The sequence below is a fragment of the Acanthaster planci genome, linkage group LG07, assembly GCF_054643075.1.
Source record: "Acanthaster planci isolate LZ-2023a linkage group LG07, COTS_SCS, whole genome shotgun sequence".
NCBI lineage: Eukaryota > Metazoa > Echinodermata > Asteroidea > Valvatida > Acanthasteridae > Acanthaster > Acanthaster planci.
In genome coordinates, this window is record NC_141783.1 from 20773531 (window position 1) to 20794403 (window position 20873).

General features: G+C 41.6%; 1 protein-coding gene across 2 annotated transcripts; it reads left to right on the forward strand.

The window, feature by feature from the left end:
* The first annotated feature begins 96 nt into the window (after positions 1-96).
* Positions 97-16015, forward strand: LOC110976120 (SUMO-conjugating enzyme UBC9-B-like). Of its 2 annotated transcripts, none has more exons than XM_022229140.2 (8): positions 97-240; positions 5422-5726; positions 6680-6743; positions 7181-7200; positions 7802-7874; positions 9042-9151; positions 9907-9986; positions 11804-16015. In XM_022229140.2, exons 2-8 carry the CDS (start codon positions 5541-5543, stop codon positions 11865-11867), a joined length of 597 nt encoding a protein of 198 aa, XP_022084832.2. In that variant the 5' UTR covers positions 97-240; positions 5422-5540; the 3' UTR covers positions 11868-16015. The 2 variants fall into 2 exon arrangements, with proteins under 2 accessions (XP_022084832.2, XP_022084833.2); XM_022229141.2 differs by having other exon boundaries at positions 154-240; positions 5410-5726.
* The last annotated feature ends 4858 nt before the right edge of the window (positions 16016-20873 follow it).

Sequence of the window (20873 nt, forward strand, 5' to 3'; positions counted from 1 at the left end):
CGTTGGTGCTCATCTATTTGGGACCAGTGAGAATAGATCTGGTTCCCGCTTTTAAGGCTTCAACTTCTGTATGTAAATATGGAAAACCAGGGAAAATATTAACGTTGCTTTTTATGCGCGCCTCACGCGGTACGGCCGTGCGTATGTATGTTATTGTACATTGTGCAGGTACACATTGTACGCGATACGACTTGGGCAAGTGAAACGCAGTTTTCCTTACTGACATTGTTGATGTTGGTGGTGAGTATGAAAATTGTGTATTTTTACGTTTCCTTGTCTTAAAATTTAAACTGCTGTGGCAAAGGCTTGGTGTTGTATTTCCTCTTAGATACTTTAGGACTGATATTAATACGGGTAAGGAAATAAGACCAAGGAAAATAGATTGGTGCTTGCGCCTCCGCGCTCCGCTGAGCCCAAGGATCAAAACTCTGTTGACAACTCGCCCCACGAACTCACTTGCATTTTACTTGTCATATTTGCTTGAATGAGTCGCCCCTATGTAAAGTAGTCCTCCAAGCTTGTGGTTCATGCACAAGCAAAGATATATGGGCAAGAATAGACATTGTAAACAAAGTAAAGCCACATGTAACTGAGAAATGCATGATTTTGTAAGACTAACGTTAGAGTCAGTAATTGACACTGCAGTTTTTGTATTCAGTCCACTTCCAGATATTTCTAGATAGGCCTACCTCACCACCATAGACCCGTAAAAAGAGCCCAATGAATACTCCTTCGTCGTACACTGGGCCCTGTCTTGATTAATAGGGATCTGTTTCGAAAACTTTATCCGGGACATCCGTGGGCATAACTAAATATCCGCTTAATTTTATGAGCACCAGTATGTTCACTTCTTACGCTGTAAAAAATCTACTAGATTGCTAATTGTAGAAAACTCGTCTTTTCCTCGTTAAGAGGAAAGCATGTTGCCTTTAACAGAACAGTGTGAGTGAAATCATTCAAATAATGCGTCATTAGAAAGTGGAGAGACTTAGAAACATTTGTGTATGCAAACAAATTTGCACATATGAGTATGAGAGGGAACGCCGAAGATTTTACCACCACCATTGGAATCTTTGATTCCCACTGAATCCTGAAGTGGGTGCATTAGACAGTTTCAGGACTGTTTGGAGAATTCTGAGGATTTTGATTCGGGGTACAACCTATTTTGAATGAAATGAATTAGTGGAAGAGAAAGGCTATGGATGATACTCTGACTCCACTATTGCCCAACCATGTCCATATGTTAAAAAAGGCGATTTGAAAGAGTCCAAGTTACTCAGACAAGTTGCACCTTTAGTTCTAGATATTTACAACTATTTTCATGGTCATTTTGCCCTTTTACCATGTGTTAAAAATCTGTTATGACATCATGCTGGCCGTGAGAATGCTGTTAAACATAGGTTTGGCTTACACTGTGCACACAATACGCTAATTAATAATCTGAGTATTAACCCTCCTATGGGTCATTCCTCCAAAGTCACTCTTTGGGTCACTTGGTAAACACCTCCAAGAAGCACAGCTGGGTCATGTTGTGCACTGCACCAACAGATGCTCACAGGAATATTAGATTGCACTTTTGTGTTGCCCAACAACTGTGCGTCACTGTTTCATGTGCATCATTGTGCAGTAAAGCAAATGCAGTGAAGAGGACTGCACAAAAGACCCTGGGTCATTTTGTGCTGGCAACCAACTGTGAACACACTGAACCTGTGCATGTTTGTGTTCCATATAGAAAACACCTGCAAGAGAGTGATTGTGGGCACTTGGAATGGTTCACTTCATATTTTGCAAACCATCAACAATCTGTGCTAATCAATAAGATTTCATCTCCCTCCCATAATGTTAATACCGGAGTGCCACAGGGATCTGTCCTAGGTCCACTATGCTTCACAATGTACACATCCCCACTGGAAGATCTCATCGCATCATACGGCGTCAGCTGCATGATCTACGCTGACGATATTCAACTCTACGTCACCATGACAGAGCAGCAGCGTCCTGACGTCATTCAGCGACTAGAGTCATGCCTCTCACACATACAATCTTGGTCCACTACCAATAAACTCAAATTGAATAGCGACAAAACTGAAGTCATCCATATCACCTCTCAGTTTAAGCACCATACTCCAATTGAAAGTCTTCGCATCTCTGACTGCTGCATCAGACCTGTCACCTGCGCCCGTGACCTTGGAACCATCATCACGTCAAACCTTCGAATGCAAAACCAGGTCAACAACATATGCCGCTCTTCTTATCTAGCTCTCCACAAGATTGGACAAATTCGAAATTTCCTTGACAAACAGACGATGGAAAAGCTTGTCCATGCTTTTATCTCTTGCCGCCTTGATTTCTGCAACAGTCTACTACACTGTATCCCTGATTCTCAAACCTCCAAACTTCAGCGCATTCAGAATTCAGCCGCCAGACTTGTTACCCGTTCATCATCTAGGCAACATATAACTCCTATTCTTTGCAGCCTTCACTGCCTACCTGTCAATGAGCGAATCGTTTTCAAGATTCTACTCCTCACTCACAAATGCATCCATGGTTCAGCACCAGCATACCTCCGTGAACTTATTCAAGTATACGAGCCACAACGCACCCTCCGTTCTAGTTCAACATTGCTGCTCAGTACACCTGTCACTCGCACTAAGACTTATGGATATCGTTCATTCAAGTATGCATCACCATCGCTGTGGAACTCTCTCCCACACCATATCAGAACTGTCAAAAATGATAACGAATTTAAGTCACTACTTAAAACTCACCTGTTTCATTAACTGCTTTATTTCATAATATTACTGTGAAGCGCATCGAGATGTGCTATGTGATGTGCTATATAAGAAATGTGTTATTATTATTATTATTATTTGTGCTGTAAAACCAAAGGAGGGTTAAACTAGGACTCTAAGGGTCAACTCCTAGACTGCCTCTGTATCCTTGGCTCCACACTTGTGCAGTAAAACAGTGGCCAGACATGACCAAATTAATTTTTGAGATCTATTCATTTTGTGTCCCATTTGAAAGCAGCATTTACCTCCTTAATACTGAGGGAAGCATTCGCTGCTGGGTGACACGTTTTCCCTACCCCTCATTACCGAGATATTTGGAGGAGAATTTTGCTGCTCTGTTTGTACTTATTATAGTAGGTGTAGTGTACAATATGACACGGCTGTGTGTTTTTGTGCGGCTTACCAACTCACCCAAAGAGTGACTTCAGCGTAGGAGGGTTAATGGAAACAAGCTAAAAATGTACAATGTCGTGGTCCCAGTTTTTATTCTTTGGCACCATATGCTTGTAAGAAGCCACAACTAAATTTACTTGGCTGCAGTTGACTTTAGATGTCACCTAAGGAAGCCATGTGTGCCAGTGTTGGTAGCCTTTTTCTATATCAGGGTGTGTTAGTGCTGGTCGTAATTTGATAACTCAGATGTGGTTTACCACCTGACCTGTACAGCAGTCAATATTTTTCTTGCAGTTAAATCACTACATGAAGATGATGTGGTACTGTTAAAACCTTTGGCCATCTTGTGCACCAATTAATGTTTAACTCAGAATATGGACCATTAGATAATGTTCAACTTTGGGGGTTCATTTTTCCTAAAGTGAACAGCAGTGAATTAATTCCCGATGTCTGATGAAATGAGGGAAGTCATGGCTGATATCTGGAACAATGATGACCGTTCCCATCTTTCAACTTAATTGGAGTTCATTAACCCTAACAGTACCGGTGTTGTTTGGCTTAGAGTACTCAGTACTACAAAATACTCTGCAACACTCTGAGCCTGAAGGACCTAGCACTACAAATTACTATTTCTGGCTAGGTTTATTCCATTGGTTACTTCTACAGAGAACAATGAAACCATGCATTCATAGTGCCACAGCATTGTATGGTATATTGTCTTCTCTATTGTATTTTATGGCTTTAGAGAATAATAATGTCATGTCCTTTTTACAGGGCTGAGTACTACATTTTACTACTAAGTAGTACTTTGTAGCATTCGGGACTGTTAGGTTTAAAGTCTCGAATGTCAGCATTTTTTATGGACGTGAACAACCTTTTGAAATCCTAGCCAATAAAATTTACCGAGGAGTGAGAATCCCTGTGGTTATTTTACACAGTTATGGTGAAAGGTGATAATATTTACATTAAAACAATATTTATATTAAAACCATAATTACGAAATTAAAAAATTCCTATCACAATTATTTGGGTCCCGAAGTCTGCAGTCTTGAACGTCATTCAATTCGATTCAGAATCGACGCACAACACAAGCTTTAAAAAAAGTGCAAAAAAGCACCTCCAAACCATCATCCTTTTACGACTGCACCGATCACATTTTCTTTAAGTACGTTTTTGAAAACTGCAGTCCAAAATACTGATTGTGGGGATTTTCCAGCTTCCATCATTATCTCATGGTCACGTTAGAGAAACGTTTTGCTGTATTGTGGGCTGTTTGACCTCTGACATCAACCCAGATAGTGTGCTTCTTTTTCATTCAATATTTATGAGTCCATCCACGGAATGGCGACGTTCCGGGATTTTTCTCTCCATACCAAGGTTTCTCAAAAGAAGCTCTTTCATACTGAATGACGTTCGCAAAAAAATGACGTCTGAGACATTAAATACAATTCATGATGAAAATCTAATGCGCAGAGTTGTTGATTTTAATTTAATTTTCAGCAGGAATATCTGCAGAATAACTGGCAAAATGAACATAGTGCATGGAATTTTCAAGCACTACATGTGACAGGGTTTTCAGCATTCTCGAATGTCATGCATTTTTTGTCAAAATTCTTGAGCATCATCAAAATTCTTTCAAATATGACGTTTGCAACGAACATATTGTACTCATTATACATTTTTGATGCAGCCAAACTGGAAGATTATTTTCGGTGGTTGAAAAGGTACATGTATAAGATCTGGCAGATATGCTGGTATAGTGAGAGTGATCGTAAACGGTAAGAGAATGAAGACAGCCAAACTTTTCTCATCATTTTCTGTCAATTTTGTGCTCTTTTTTAATGGCTTATATTTTTTAAAAGTTATTTCTTGGGCGCTTTAAAATACATCATTTGAAAAATATACTGAATTCTCCTCGTTGAGAGGGGTTTTGAAATCAAGTCTTCTGGTGGAAATACTTTGACGTAAAACTTTACATGAATTCAACTCCATTTGATTTGCACTGGTAGCCAACCAAATGTACATGTACACCAAATGTACACAGCATGCCTAATTATCCCCAAATAATCATTTTTATTGATCTGAAGGTGCTAATTTGTATTTTACATGATCAAAGTCACTCTTTTAGAAGTTTTGAAAAATGACATGGGAAGTTGATTTGTGGTCCATTGTATAAAGAATATGCCAAATGATCTTTATGCAGATGCTCACGTAACAAAGCCAGTTTTCTCTCTAGGTTGTACATCTTGTGGATGTGTGACACGTCAAGGAGGGGGAAAAAATCTCACCGAATTTTTTGGGATTTCCTCAATTGCCGAAGGCGTCACAAGTAGAGTCAAGAATCCAACCTGCACCATGCAGGCTACACACAACTTACAGAACGCCGCCGCCAATACTAGGCAAATGATGAGCGGGCAAATGCCTGTCAGTAGTTCCTGCCTACCAGCGGGCATTGCACCGGGCGTGTCTGGAGGGATAGCAGGTATCGCACAGACACGACTAGCACAGGAAAGAAAAGCCTGGAGAAAGTCTCATCCATTTGTAAGTACACCTGTGCATGCAAGACTGTAACACTTGTTAAAACTTGGTACGGAGTAATCAATGTTACTGAAATAAGTGTTCTCAAGCCTTGTGCTTATTGAACTTTGAAGCTGTTTGTGAGCACAAATACTGTTGAACCTTATTAATTCTGCAATAAAACGAGATCTTTAGGCCTGAATCCTTTTTTTTATTGTTTCCTGATTATACAAGATAATCTACAAGGTCTGAAGGACCTCTTATTAATAAGGTTCGACTGTATTGTTTTAAGGCATCACTTTAATTTCATTACACCTTACATGTATAATTAAGCCTTCCTGTTGAAAATATGTACCAAAGATCATATACATGTAGCGTGGCGCGCACTGCGTAGGCATATTTCTTGCTCAAATGGCACCCATGCGATTGCGACGTTTTATAAATGTACAGGTATTCGTATTCACGATGAAGTTCTCCATCTTTCATTGCTACGTGGCGCTATATGATCTTTGATATGTACACATTTATACATAGACCATCTTCTGCAGAGTTTGAGTACATACAAGCTGAAAGACCATGAGATTTCCTGAAAATGGCTACAAATTGGTTGAAAATTATGTTGAGCAGGACACAGCCAAGAGGTCATTTGGGAAAAACACCTGTGTTATTGGTATATTTAATAAGCTAGTACTTCTTACGTGTAGTTCACTTTAGTGTATGCCACAAACTTGAATGCTTATGTTGATATCATAGCTGCACCCTCTTATGACAGGATTTAGTCTGGCCTTGGTGAATAAAAAAATCTTGCACTTTTAAAAAACACGTCAAAGTTATCTATTATTTTATTCCAATTTTCACTTTAACCTCCCCTGAATATAAGTTCATTTGAAATTCCTTTCATGGTCCCTTTTGTCACTAAACAATCAAGAATTTTTGTTTCTGACTGTGAACCTTGTATTTGCGTCGTCTTCTTAAAGGGATTTGTTGCTAAACCTACAAAGCACGCTGACGGGACGCTGAATTTGATGAATTGGGAATGTGGTAAGTTTGTGTTGAGTTGGATGAGCAAGGAAGTCATCGCTGTTAGATTTCATGTGGCATTGCCACTATATGACACATATCGTCGGAACTTGGCTTTGAAAAAAAAAGGTTATTGAGACTGTTTTGTCAACTTTGTTTTGGACCGCTTTAGTCTGTAACATGCATGTGAGGTTATTAACCCTGACCCCTAGAGTGTAAGTAAAATCATATGAAAATCAGAGGTGTGAGGACTGTTAGGTTTAAGGAAAAAGACCCTTTATGAAAGCATTGGTCCTGTGATTCAATATTGTTGGTTAAATGTCATGGCTTGTTTGAGACACATTTCTTTTAAATGCCAAGAAACATCATAATGCTTTGAAGATGTTTATCAGGGATAAAGGTCACACTAAGTTACATTATAGCATTGATGATGTACTACTTTCACTTCATTCCTCCAGCAATTCCAGGAAAGAAAGGGGTAAGTTGCATTGTTCTTTCCCTTCCCCTCAACACTTACATTTCCAAATGATATTATATCAGAACCCCAGTGAATGCGCAACACCTGACCATTGGTGGAAATTGTCGAATCAGCGGTAAAGCAAGACTCATCATTAATTCCTTTTGCTGTAACCGTTAAAAAACAATCCAAAATTCCTTCCACTTTCCCTGTACGATACATGGACATATCATATGTCACTTGACTGATTTTGACTGATAGGACAACTGTGTTGAGAATGCATTTTTGCATAGGAGGGTCAAGTATGGTTTGAGGTTTTGCATTGTTTAACACTAAGGCAGATGATAGCTTTCGAGGTCAACCATGAAGTGTGGTTCTGAAAAGAACTGGTTGTGAAGGTATTTTTGAGGTACTAACCAGTATACTCTGTTTATCCTCCTGAAAATGAACCGGGTTTCGGAGCTGTCGTCGACCTCAGACTCTTTCTTGTGACCTTATACAGGTTTCACTCATAGTTATTGTTAGAATTGACAGAGCCTGTACCATTCCTTCCTGCATTATGAAAATCTTTCAGCGTAGTTAGATATCTAACACGTACACTTCTTTTGCTCTGTTTGAACAGACGGCTTGGGAGAAGGGGTCATATTTCTTGAGGATGATCTTCAAAGATGACTACCCCTCATCACCACCAAAATGTAAGAAATGAATTTGGTCCTTCGCAAAACATACATACATGCATACGACATAGCATACGCTCACATCATGGCTAAACTTTACAAGTTATCACCTTGAAAGGTCGACCTGCCCTGTGGAAGAGGCTGTTACAGTCATAAAATTTCCATTCCGTGGGGCAGCAGATCTACGGATCACAGTAGATTTATTGCTTTTGCTGCCCCTGGCCCATCTGGGAGTACCGATCTGTTTTGTACTGTACCAATTGTTCTGTGTTATCCTGTCATGTCTATTGTCTTGGCCAAATAAATAATAATAATTATTTCAATTAAACAAATAATGCTTAAACACTTCCTGCCGGGGACTCCGGAATCGGAGACGTATGCTTTATATGCGTGGCTGGGGTCTTTGAACTCGGACAAAGGAAACGGGGCCCTGTAACAAAAGACCGTACTCCGAACAAAAGACCAGGCTGCTGGGCATTATTGGCATGTTTCACTCTCAAAAGTGGCGATAATCAAGTCTTGTTTTGAAACCTTATACCAGGGTTTGGGATATTTATAGCGAGTAGATTACCACCGGGGACAAAAGCACTCCACCACTGCAGTGATGAGCCACACATCACCGCTGCACGCTAATCTGGCCCCTGTTGAAAAGAGGTCAGCAGTGCACTGAGCCATGTTCGTGAACAAAAGAAAGTTACATAACACCGCACAATCTCAGCTCTTTTTACAAGGCTTCAGGCCTGGCTGAAATACTCGGGCGTCAATGAAGGTCAACTGTCAACTTAGAATAGTGCCTAAAGATTACTTCGTGCGGCTTTAACGTCCGTTAAGTGAAATGATGAATTTTTGAAGAATTTTGAAAACGGAAAAATGATAATTATGCCGGCCCAGCATCATCAACATTGAAAAATGCCCCGGCTTGAAGTGGCTAATGGAAATTGATCTCCAGTTACAGTCCAACCTCAGTGGTAAGAGGTTCTTTTGTCTTCTCCGATTACCTTGTTAAAACAGCAACCTTATGTTATCAGGAATGAAAACAATGAAGAACAAAGGATTTGGGCCTACAAGTTCCCCGTTAAAGGAACAATGTTGTATTAACAGTGCTCTTATTAATGAGGTTCGAGAATGCTTTTTTAACAATGCTCTTTGAAGTTCATCATAGCTACTTGTTCATTCATCTTACAGGTAAATTTGAACCTCCACTGTTCCATCCCAATGTTTACCCTTCGGGTACAGTCTGCTTGTCGATATTAGATGAAGAGAAAGACTGGAGGCCAACAGTTACAATAAGACAGGTAATGCAATAGACTGTATTTGTATGTTGGCTCTTTTCAATTGACAGTGATGTTAACTTTTCGTGTTTGGAACCTGAGAGTAAAAATCACAGCGTTGAAGTAAAAGTTTATAACAAATTAATGCTAGTTTTGTCTTCTGAATAATTTGAAATTTTGTGATAAACCCTATTAACCCCTTGACGATGGGAATTTCTTTCCGAAAGCCGACAACAAGAATTCCTGCCTCGCTTGGCCACGAAGGCCACCTGCCAAACCGCAAATTCTCAGTTTGTGACCCTGCGTGCTCTGCACGCTTTGAATTACACAGTGAAAAGGCTGATTGTTCGGTGGCATACGCCTCTACTCACGCTTCCACATTCCCGTTGCCTCTTTTCAAAGTGGGAACTATTGTGAAGCTGGTGATTATGAAGCAAATTCGGTCTTTTCATTTCTGGGCTACACACAAAGGCCAATCACCATATATACAAGAGCCAGGGTCTGCCTTTTTTCACCACATTCGCTCGAGCGTGGGCCTAGAATAATAGCTGAAAAGTGGGCTGAGGATCTCAATTTTTATGGCGGCTCTATCCGTGTCCCGGTGCGAAGGGGTTAAAAAGAAACTGACAGTAAGGCTTGGAACCCATAATAGTCTGGCACCTTCCAATTGACCAGATAACATTGAATGTGATAGATTCAGGGAGCACTATCAAAAATGGCTTCTCTAGGAATAAAGTCTATTGGTCAGAAGGTCTTCCAATCATGTTGTTATTTTCTAGATTCTTACAGGGATACAAGCTTTGCTTGATGAGCCGAACATCAAAGATCCGGCACAGGCGGAGGCCTACACTATATTTACGTGAGTTTCACTTTAGTAGAAGTGTGAATAAAGCAAATGAATTTTGTGCACTGCTTCATACATGAATGGCATGGTGTTAGCACTGAGAATTTTCAATTGAATGTGCACAAATATGTTGTATATACATGTATGTGTTGTATATGTGTGTTTGGCAGCACCGATCATTCAGAAACAAAAGATGCCTTGAGGTACACCATCTGGAGACTGTTCTGGAGTGATATGTAAAGCTTCAGAAGACAGAAATTGTGGTAACAGGTGGAAAGGCTTGCGGTAGCACCGTGCGAAGGAATATATCTCGTTTATGAGTATGTGTGGTTCTGAAGAGAACCGGGAGTATACTCAACGTTTCGGACTGCGTGCTCAGGCCGTCGTCAGGAGACGTCAGAACCACACATACTCATAAGCGAGATATATTCCTTCGTATGGTGCTACCGCAAGCCCTTCCACCTGTTGCTGTCTTTCACCATGAAGAGCCTGAAATTCCATCAGAAATTGTGGTGTTGGAGACTTAAGGGCCAGAATGAGTCAGCATTTGTGTTGCAGAAATGTGTCACAGACAACCTTTTTTACATTGGACCTTAAGACAAAATAAATCTGTGCTAGCATAGAAATAAAAATGTGTATTAGTATAATGCAGACATTGTTTTTGTGCCAAGACAGTAAACTCCGGCTAAGTCGGCACTCTCGGGACTCAAGAAATTATGACGACTTACGCAAATGCCAACTTGTGCTGTAAGTCGTCATTTTGCCGACTTATACTTACATGTACTCGTGTACTGCCTATGTACATTATGATTCCTTGCCTTTATTCAATGGCTCTAATTTACCCTGGTTTATTTCTATGTCCATGGTCGATCCGAGCAAATTTGTTCTTGATTATTATCCTCATGGGCTGCAAATTTGATAGTTGATCATGTGCCCCTAAGGAGTAAACAAGGACGGCTAGCCACTTGCATATCACATCACGACTCAACAGTGCAGTACGTATGTACGTGATACAGTTACAGTACAGAAAACATACACTCATCCACTCACACACATTGGTTAAGTTCATTCAATACAGTCTGGATACCAGACCCAATGATTCTGACTACCCAACGAATCATTATCAATGGTCGTCTGGGAATATTTTATACCCAGCAAGAAATGAGACCGAGGGGTACCCCCCCCAACATATCCAAGCCCTATACACATTCCAGACTATTGTTACTTAACACATCCCCCCAAGATGTCTGAAAGGAATTCCCCAGATTCCTGCGAGACAATGACCAACTCAAAGCAGGGGGGTTCTCTCCGTCTCATACCTTGCTGCATATGGAATATTTGGGCAGGGAAACAGACTATGTTCAACAAGGCGACCCCCAAAATGGACAGAGCGCATGCATGTAGCACTAGAGGGGTTACTGGTATTGATGTGCTCATGCTGGCCGCGCGCACACAGGACTTGTCACTTGACACTTCTTGGCAACCACGGTGAAGGAAACTGATACCGAAGCAGCATTTTTTTAAAATGCCGACTTGCACAAAGGAACTTTTGTAGTCTTGTGGAAAAGGGACTGAGAAAAACACGCCGACTTATACGAAATGACAACTTATAAATGCCAACTTAGAAATGAAATTTTCAATGGAATACATTACAGACGATCGAGACTTTTGTCAAAAGGTTGATGTGACGAGTTACGCGATGCTAACTTAGTCGGAGTTTACTGTATTTTATATTGCACGTTTCTCTGACTTGTATTTTGATCAGTTTTTAGAGTAATGTATGTGATTTCTTTGGGACACATTCCAATCTCAATATGTCTCTTTCTCTGCAGAAACAACCCAACGGAATATGAAAAGAGAATTAAAGCCCAGGCTGATCGTTTTCAACCAAAATGAGTTTGTCTTCACCTTTTTGAAATCTGACCCAAGTCTTCACTCATCAAGGTTTTTTGTTTTTGTTATTTGAGTTCATCAGTCTCGGCCCGCTTACTGTTTTCGTGGCAATGTACATAACTATCACCTGAACATTCTATTAATGTTGGTTCAGCTGGTTTCATTCAAGGAGCTTCTTAAGTCTTGGAACCAGTCCAATCTACTGTACATTCTGTTGTTATCAAAGTGATCTGCCACGACCAATGATTGCATACCAGTCATGTTAGACATCATCACATAGCAAGCCTTACATCCCTACATCTCCTCTAATGGGAGTACCACACATTTCTGTCTAGAATAGGTAATATACTGAAAAAGAATGTCCCAAGTTATGTGATACTCATTGAATTTCAGTGACTGAAAAGTGTCACCAGAAGCAGTGTTAATGTTGGGTTACTTTACAGGTTAATGTTTGTAGAATGGCAATCTTGCTGCATACTTCAGGCATGCATGTTGTGATTCTGCTAATCCTTGTTTCCCTTGTGCATGCATGCCATCGCAAACTGGAAAACACTGCACAAACTTGTGTGCAGCTCACAGTTCCTCTCACCTGATCCTTCATATGGCAATATTGGACGGTAACATTAGTAACTCCTCCCAAAACCTCCGTGCGGGCACTGCAGGGAACCAGTGGCCCATATTTTGTGCATTTCCAAGGGGGTACTGAGTTGGGGGTCAAGCAATATTGGTAGGGATCAACCTCGCCCAACTTGCAAAATCACTCCAATGAAACTTCCTGTGGACTGTAAAGGATTTAAGGGTTGTTTAATGGAAGAATGATTCGTTTGAAGTTAAGACAGGATGCCTGAATTGGTAAGTCTTGCTTGACTTCACAGGACTGCTTTTGTGTGTGTGTGAAAAAAAAGTTGTTTTGTGTAGAAACTGTTATTGTATTTATGCTTCTTTTATTTCAAGTCTAAAAAGTAAAAAACTCTTGATTTTCAGTGTAAATGTAAAACATTTCACAATCATCACAAAAGTGTATATGGGTCATTCCACGAAGTTCGGGCGCAGTTTGTGATGGCGTCCCTTGTTACATCAGTGAAAATAAATATCTTTTGTCCTTGCATGTGTATTCTAAATTGACATTGTTCTAAATCTTGCTAGGTTCTTGTAGTGGTGTGCTTCATCTTTGCCGAATAAGAATGACTTAATCTGTTGTAATGTGAAAATAATGGGCAATAAAAGTTACCGATGTAACAAGGGACGCCGAAACAAACTGTGCCCGAACTTCACCGAATAACCCCCATGGATACTACTGAGTAATGTTAAATTTTAAAAACCGGAAGTAACACTAAAAGAGCACAGATATTTGGTAGAAATTATTGAAAAATAATTTGAGTTCTTTAAGACTTGTTTAACCAAGAAATAATTGAAACATTTAGCATTTTCATTGGGGCAGGGCCTCAATTTCAACACACGGCTTAACAGCAAAATACTGCTTACTGTAGTACAGAATTTTGTAAGCACTATTACATGGCGGGTTTTGGCGTGGTTGTGCCAACTATTGTGTGCACATATATATCCATTGTTTCATCACAAAGTTAAGAAAATCTTTCCTCTGATGTAATCATGCCATTTGTTGTGCTTACTGCAAAAATCTTGTGTTTAGCAGTGCCCTGAAAGTGGGTCCAAGTCTGAGGAAGCTTAGGGTTGCTTGTTTTTTGTATAGAGAAATTTTAGGAGTTTGTGTTGATTGTGTGTATGAGGACATGTCATAATTCCACAGCAAAATTCCATGGGGGGGGGGAATCCCATGAAAGTTCATCCACAGGTACTTCGCACAAACCTTGCCTCTCTGTTTACAATGTCTAAGCTACAAAGTTACCTAACATAAATTATCAAATGTTTAATCAAATGTTATCACTGCACTGTGTGCTGAAAATGACAGGTACTCCACCTACTTTTTTTTCTGAGCACCCTTATTTGGTAAGGAGTGAGCCATCTTTATTTTCCACATATATATTTATCCACACATCTCCAGTCCCCAGGGCATCCATACTTACAAAACAATTTCAAGGCCTTGTCCCAGTCATGACAAAAATGTCCTTCTAGATGAAAGTCCAAAGGTTTGTCTTCTACATGAATATCTAACTCTTTTTTGTAAAAGTAACATTGTATTATTGATAAATACCTCTGTTAAAAGAACAGAAAATGGGAGACCTTCACTGTAAACATTGTCTGTGATGTCGCAGTTTATAGGTTGTAACATTTATTTAAAGAGAATTTTGGCTAACTACATGTACATGTATAAATGTAGTTCAGTTCATAGCAGTTTACAGGACTGGAGTCTGTTCAAACTTTTTCCTTACAACTTTCAAAGATGTATCACAGCGTTCAACATTTTAGATGTTAGTTTCAAGCCAAGGAGAGAAAAACAACAACGCTCAGATTCTGTACAAATAATTTCTGTTCTTCATATGTAAGTGCTCATTTAAATTTTAGACAAAAGTGTGTAGATGTAGAGGGTAGGACTTTGTTTTTTTGAGAGAATCGTGTCATTTTTCAGTATTTTCTGTGTCTGCATTTTTTCTAACCTAACATTTCTTACTGTGTACAATAACTGCTTTGCATCATGATTTAGACTACAATGAAATTTGAAAATACACATACCAAATTGTCTCCTTTGTTGAAAAGGTTGCATTTTCCAAGTAGGTCATTGGATGAGTGCAGAATTTGTCAGCAGACCATATACCTAGCTTCTGTTTCTAGCTGAAATGGGCATTCTGTCCATCGTTTGAGCGGGGAAGGATTTTGCCATGCATAATGTTATTGATTTTGAATAGAACCAATAACGTTCAAAGCTTCATAATGCCAAAACAGTTCCTGGCCACTGCCCAAACTTACCAGGTTAGGTTATGTCAGTTTGTGTGGTCACTTGTCTAGACCAGCTAATCAACTTGTTAGATCAGGTGGTCGAATGGCAGGCCAGGTTAACAGGGTCAGGTAAGCTGATGAGCATGCCACACAAGTAGGTCTGGTCAGGCCATTTAGTGTGGTCAGTAGGCCAGACAAGTTTGTCATGTCAACAGGTCAGATCACAGGTCTGGTTAATCAGCCAAGCAGGGTTGATCAGACCCTTGCTCTATGATCAGACCAGACATCAGGACATTCATGCATCTACCCAATCGAGTCGCTGGAAACGAGCCGTTTTTGAAATTGAGAGCTGCCTTTTTGCCAAGTTGTAATCATCCCAGAAGCTTTTGGTGGCTAGCTGTGAGAGTCCACCTGAAGATCACTCCTAACAATTAGTGAATGCACATTCTCCCATTGCTCACGAGCTAAACGAATACATCAAATAATTGGAACCAATACATGTAAATTTGCTGAATTGTTTTTTACTGCGGGATATTTAATGTTAATCAGTGTGCGACCTAAAAATGTGTTCCATTTGTTAGTATCTTGCTTGTGTGTGTTCCTGAAAAATCTTGACTTCTAGAAGATTTTTTTCTTCCGAGTTGAACAACTTTACCTTTTCACAGTGAACAAGTAGCAGTGTGGGTAAACCCCTCTCTTGTGCCTCCGACAATGTCTGGATTAATTTGCCCAAGCGTTGAACATTAAGAGTGTAAGCATATGAACATACATGTATAATACTCAACAAGCATCAAAGGACTCTCTGTTGACGTATTGCAGAGAAGTGTTGTAACCAGGTACATGTAGTTATAACTGGCCACACACGGGAACATTCAGTATTTTGAATATGCGGTAGTGATGAAGATATGGTTGCTTTTGTCCAACTTCTGGATTTTGATCAGAAAGTTGTCTCCAGTTTGTAAATATGGTACGTGTTACAGTTACATGGTCACGATGTAGTGGTACCACTGAAACACATGCTGATCTCTTATCTACAGTAAGGTATAATTTGGTTGAAATGTGTATAATTAACAGAAATGTGGTTAATCTCGTTTAGGGTAGAGATGTTAGTTTTAAATGTTCGATTTGTCTGTATAGAAGCCAGATTATTCAACTTTTGTTAGAAGTTTAAACACGATTAGCATTTTGTTGTGCTCATTAATTCGGACATTTGTAAGATGTAAAAACAATGGTTCAAAGTTCAAACCCGTTTTGGAATCAAAATGAATAAACACCTCAGTTTATTTCTAAGAGGATGACAGTTTTATGAGCATTTATTTTGCTGCTACACTTTTTATGTTATATCACAGAAAGTAAGTCGGCCTTTTCATGTGACCGAAAAATAATTGAATGAATTTTAATAACTTTCTGCAGAGAAATCTTTCTCAGTTCACGTTTTGTATTTAAATTAAAAAAACCCTATCTTTTACTGGACTATAATATAAGCCTGCTAACAAAAGGTGTAAAAAGCAAGGAATTTCGTCTTCGTAGGGTCGGCCAAGGGTGCCTCCCCACCGTTTAAAGCCTTAGCACTGTCGTTTTGTCACCTTCTTTGACGCCTCGAAAAATAATTTAAAATAATTTGATGCAATAAAAGAGAGATGGCATCCACTGAGGTAAGTGATTCAGTGTAATTCATTGGGTCTGCCTGTCCGTAACAATCTAATAGGCCTGGCCCCTCCTGCGGGAAGATTCCTGGATCAGCCCCCCCCAACCCTCACTTCCGAAACTGTCGGGCAGATTCCAGCAAAGCGAGTACATGTATTACAGGTACCAGAGGTTAAGCGTGCTCACTCTGGGGCAGCCCCCAGCGGCTTATCCCAAAGGGGAGCATACCCCCGCTTTTTTGCTGTGCCCAATTCCTCCTTTTGCTACGGTTATTTTATAGCTTAAACGGCGATTTTTTGTACAGGTGTTTTACTGCATTAACTCAACAGTAACTAGCTGTTCTTTCCAATCGTTTTATCCACAGCCACAAGTTTCTTTTCTTTTCGATTTCATCCTACATCGTAATGTATGCAATGGCATTGGCGTAAATCCCTGGGGGTGGACTATTAAATCATCCCCCACATTTTCATGATGAGAAAAAATATAAGGTGGATTGTGAAGAATTTTTCGGGACGTCCCAACAACCAACATGTATTCAATAGCACTAAAAACAGGGAAAACAATTTTTAAAAGCCAAAAAAGCTGATATCAACTTTTGCAGGAAAGTAATAAGTTGTTACAAAATAAATGTACATCTGTATCAAAAACATCGCCCTCACATAGTGTCATTTTTATGTCAGCACCCTCCCCCGTTCAAAATTCCATGGCCAGACAAGTCACCTCTCACAACCCCCCCCCCCGGAACGGACGTACAGCTAGGCTTGATTCGTTGGCGGATGGATTCTCTATTGATAACTTTACACTGATTTGTGACGGGGGCAAGGTCATGGGTCGGTGGACCAACGGTAGCCCCATTCTGTTGCCAAGGTACTTCGATACTCGGTATCCTTGCCTGAATAGTGTGGCGGCGACACTCGCCGTCGCCCGCCGGTCGACGAACACCGAAGTACCCACCAACAGCGGGCGGGGCAATCCCACAAAATTATTTAATAAACCTCACATGCACATGAGCGGCTATGTACACACGAGGGGGGATTATGTCACGAACGGAAGACTTTAGGCCTGTCCGTTTGTTGGAAATATACCAACTCTAAAGGAATGACAATCAACGTGGCTACCAATCTACCAAGTCAGGTAAATCTCAATAAACCTCAGTACACATAGTGTCTTAGAGAGCAACAACAACAACTGCTTTATCGACCCAAGTCAACCTCACAGTACATGTATAAGCTTCAACTGTGCATCCAGGTCTGTGACTAATAAACCTCAACACAGCAATCCATTTATGCAAGTGATCATGGAACATAAGCATAAAGACTGTGTAATAACCCTCGTGTATTACCACAAGTAACCCACAGCGACAATAACCCTCACTGTGGCACCTAGTATGATCAACAGTAACAATGTCATGCAACTGCACACACTAGCCCAATAAACATAGGAGTAACCTCGTAGCGAACCCCAAGACATGCAAGCTTCGGCTTAGGTTACGGAGCTCCGAGTGAACCTCAGTGTGACCACATGCGACCAGGCCGACAGGCTTCCAGCAACCCAATCCCACGTAGTGAGAACACTGTTGCACAAGCCACACAGGCCTAAGCGTCTCACACCACTCTTGCTCAACCTACAGCCACCAAACTGACACTCAATCCCACTTATTATAAGTGATAGCTTGCTGACAAATATTCTGAGGTCTCACCGCTCGCTGCCCTCGACAGATCGCCGAACACCGCGCTGCACAACCCGCCAGCTGTGTGTGAGGCTGAATTAGCGTTTCGCTCTATCTTCACTGCGATGCTTCTACCACGACGTCTGGAGACGAACTAACTACCAAATTACTGACTACGCGCCAATGGATGCGCCGCGCGTCAGGGAACCAGACATGTATTACTAAACTTGCGTCAGTCCACAGGCTGTTTCGCCACACAGGACCCAGCTAAGCTTAGGCCGTCCCGGCCTGAACAGCTTAAATAAATCAATAAAGAAACAGTGTGGACCCTTAAGTCTTTTATACATTCTAATAAACCTCGCAGTACATCGTGGAGAGGTTTACTTATACAATTATAATTTTGGGGTCCATGAGGTTGACTTATCTAATTATAATATCCCGAATACATGAGGTTTACTGGAATTGCAAACACTCCAATTTTGCTTTTGGAATACATGAGGTAAAAGTACATAAATGTAAAACCATGTGAAAATAAATATATTTTTCTTCTCTCTTAAAAATAAAGGTTTTTTTCCTAACATGCAAAAATATGAACGTCTTCTTTCTCTTTGGCTCAAGCAAAAGGTTACAAAACAGTTATAAAAGGAGTAATAAACAGTTATAAGCAATCAAGGTTCAATTAAGAAATTTACAAACTATTATTTAAGTGTTCATTGCCTTTCCCAATGAGGGTTTCAGCGGTAGGAGCGACGTTTTAGTCGGCTTGGTCCAGCTTGAACTGGTCAGCATCGACGGGCTTGTTGTACAGCTGGACGCTTTCCTCCCGTCGCACGACCTGGCCATCTAGAAAGACGAACTTGAAGTGTCGTTCTTCGATGAGGGCAATTTTCATCTTCTTCCTCTGTGGCTCTGTTGTCGTCTGCGTTGCCTGCTCCATGACTGGATCTTCCGCTTCAGCATCGCTGGGCACACTCAAAGAAGGCATTGATGCTGGAGACCCCGGAACAGGATCATCAAGAGTGGCGGCAAGCATCCCTCTTGGCTTACCGCTCAGGGGTGGGTGGGCAGGTACAAATTACAAAGAAACAATGAGTAAACAATTCAACCGACATTTGGTTCTAACGATATCTCACTGGGAGCCTATGCTCCCGCCTAGGATACCTCCTAGGGACCTTAGCTTCCCTAACTTCAACCTGAGGCTCACTACCAGTCACCTCGGGTTCCTCCTGGCTAGTTTCCAGAATCAACATTGATTCCTCACCACCAGGTTCCTCTTTGTCACCTGCTGCGGATTGGACTTCAGCAATCTCAGGTGCATCACCCCCTGAATTTTCTGTCACTGTACCTGGCTGGTACACCCACGGCTGCGGCTTGTCTCCACAATAGGGTCTTAACCTATCTGCGTGAACAACAAAGGGTTTACTTCCCCTCTTTAACTGAATCCGGTAGGTGACCTCTGACAACTTCCTTACGACTAAGTACGGCCCCCTCCAGCGGAGCTGTAGTTTGGGCGACACGCCCCTCTTCCTGGAACGATCAAACAACCAGACAAACTGGCCCTCTTCCAGGCCCCCTCCTGAAACCTTGCGGTCGTAGTTCCGCTTCTGCCGACGGATACTCTGTTTTAGGCACTCGCTGGCCCGGCTATGAGCCTCCTGCAACCTTTGTCGCAACCCCAAAGCAAAATCAGTCTCGACAGCATCCTCAATTTCAGGACACTCTACCATCAGGTCAACTGGTAACATCACCTCCCGCCCTAACATCATCATGTTAGGCGTCTCGCCAGTAGATTCTTGCGGACTACAACGGTATGCAAAGGTTGCAAAGGGCAGGCATTCATCCCAATCCCTCTGCTTCCTCTTTGGTTCGATCAACATGGAGACAATGTTCACCAACGTTTTATTAAAACGTTCAACCATGCCGTCGGACTTCGGATTATATGCCGTCGTCCGAGTCTTCCTAATCCCAAGAAGTCGGCACATCTCTGCAAAAACTGCAGACTCGAAATTTGTCCCCTGGTCTGAGTGAAGTTCCTGGGGGACACCAAAACGACACACAAACTCAGAAACGAACTTTGCTGCAACCGTCTCCGCCTTTGCATCAGGAAGCGGGAATGCCTCCATCCACTTGGAGCAATAGTCACCCACAACAAGAACCCAGACGTTTCCACTGTCACTCCGGGGCAGTGGACCCAGCAAGTCCAGGGCCACCCTTTCAACAGGGGCACCCACCCGGTACTGCTGTAAAGGAGCAACTCTCCTTTTCGATGGCGACTTTCGCCTCTGACACAATTCACAACAGCGAAGGTGTGATCTCACGTCGGCAGTCATTCCTGGCCAGTAGTAACGCAACTTCACCTTGGCCAGTGTTTTCCTCAGCCCCAAATGACCACCAGCACTACCACCATGCAACTCATTGACCACATCCCTGCGGTACTCCTCTGGTAGTACCAACTGCCAACGAATTGACTTTCCATCGTCGGACTCCCACCTTCGACTCAATAACCGGTTGCGCACCTCCAACTGACCCCACATAGACCACAGGGTCTTGCTGGTCTTGGAAGTGTGCGAGACCTCAACCCAATCTGGCCAACCGCTTCCACTTTCCTTCAACTCGATCAGCCACTTGAAACAAGGATCTGCCATCTGGGCATTCCTTACATCCTCCTGGGATACACCAGGCTTGGCAAGAATGCCTCTCACTGCTGACCCAACGACCTCTGAGACTTCTGTTGCGGACTCTTTTGGGTCAACAGAACCCTCCCCAGCCTCAACAGTTCCAGACACCTTACCAGGGTCTCCACCACGTCCACACTGCTTGCACTGCCTACGGGACAA

What these genes read in the sequence shown, in the direction of transcription:
- LOC110976120 (XM_022229140.2), top strand. Translation starts at nt 5,541, where the DNA reads ATGCAGGCTACACACAACTTACAGAACGCCGCCGCCAATACTAGGCAA. An exon ending in GGAGAAAGTCTCATCCATTT is followed by an intron (nt 5,727 to 6,679) that starts GTAAGTACACCT and finishes GTCTTCTTAAAG; the next exon opens with GGATTTGTTGCTAAACCTAC. An exon ending in TTTGATGAATTGGGAATGTG is followed by an intron (nt 6,744 to 7,180) that starts GTAAGTTTGTGT and finishes TCATTCCTCCAG; the next exon opens with CAATTCCAGGAAAGAAAGGG.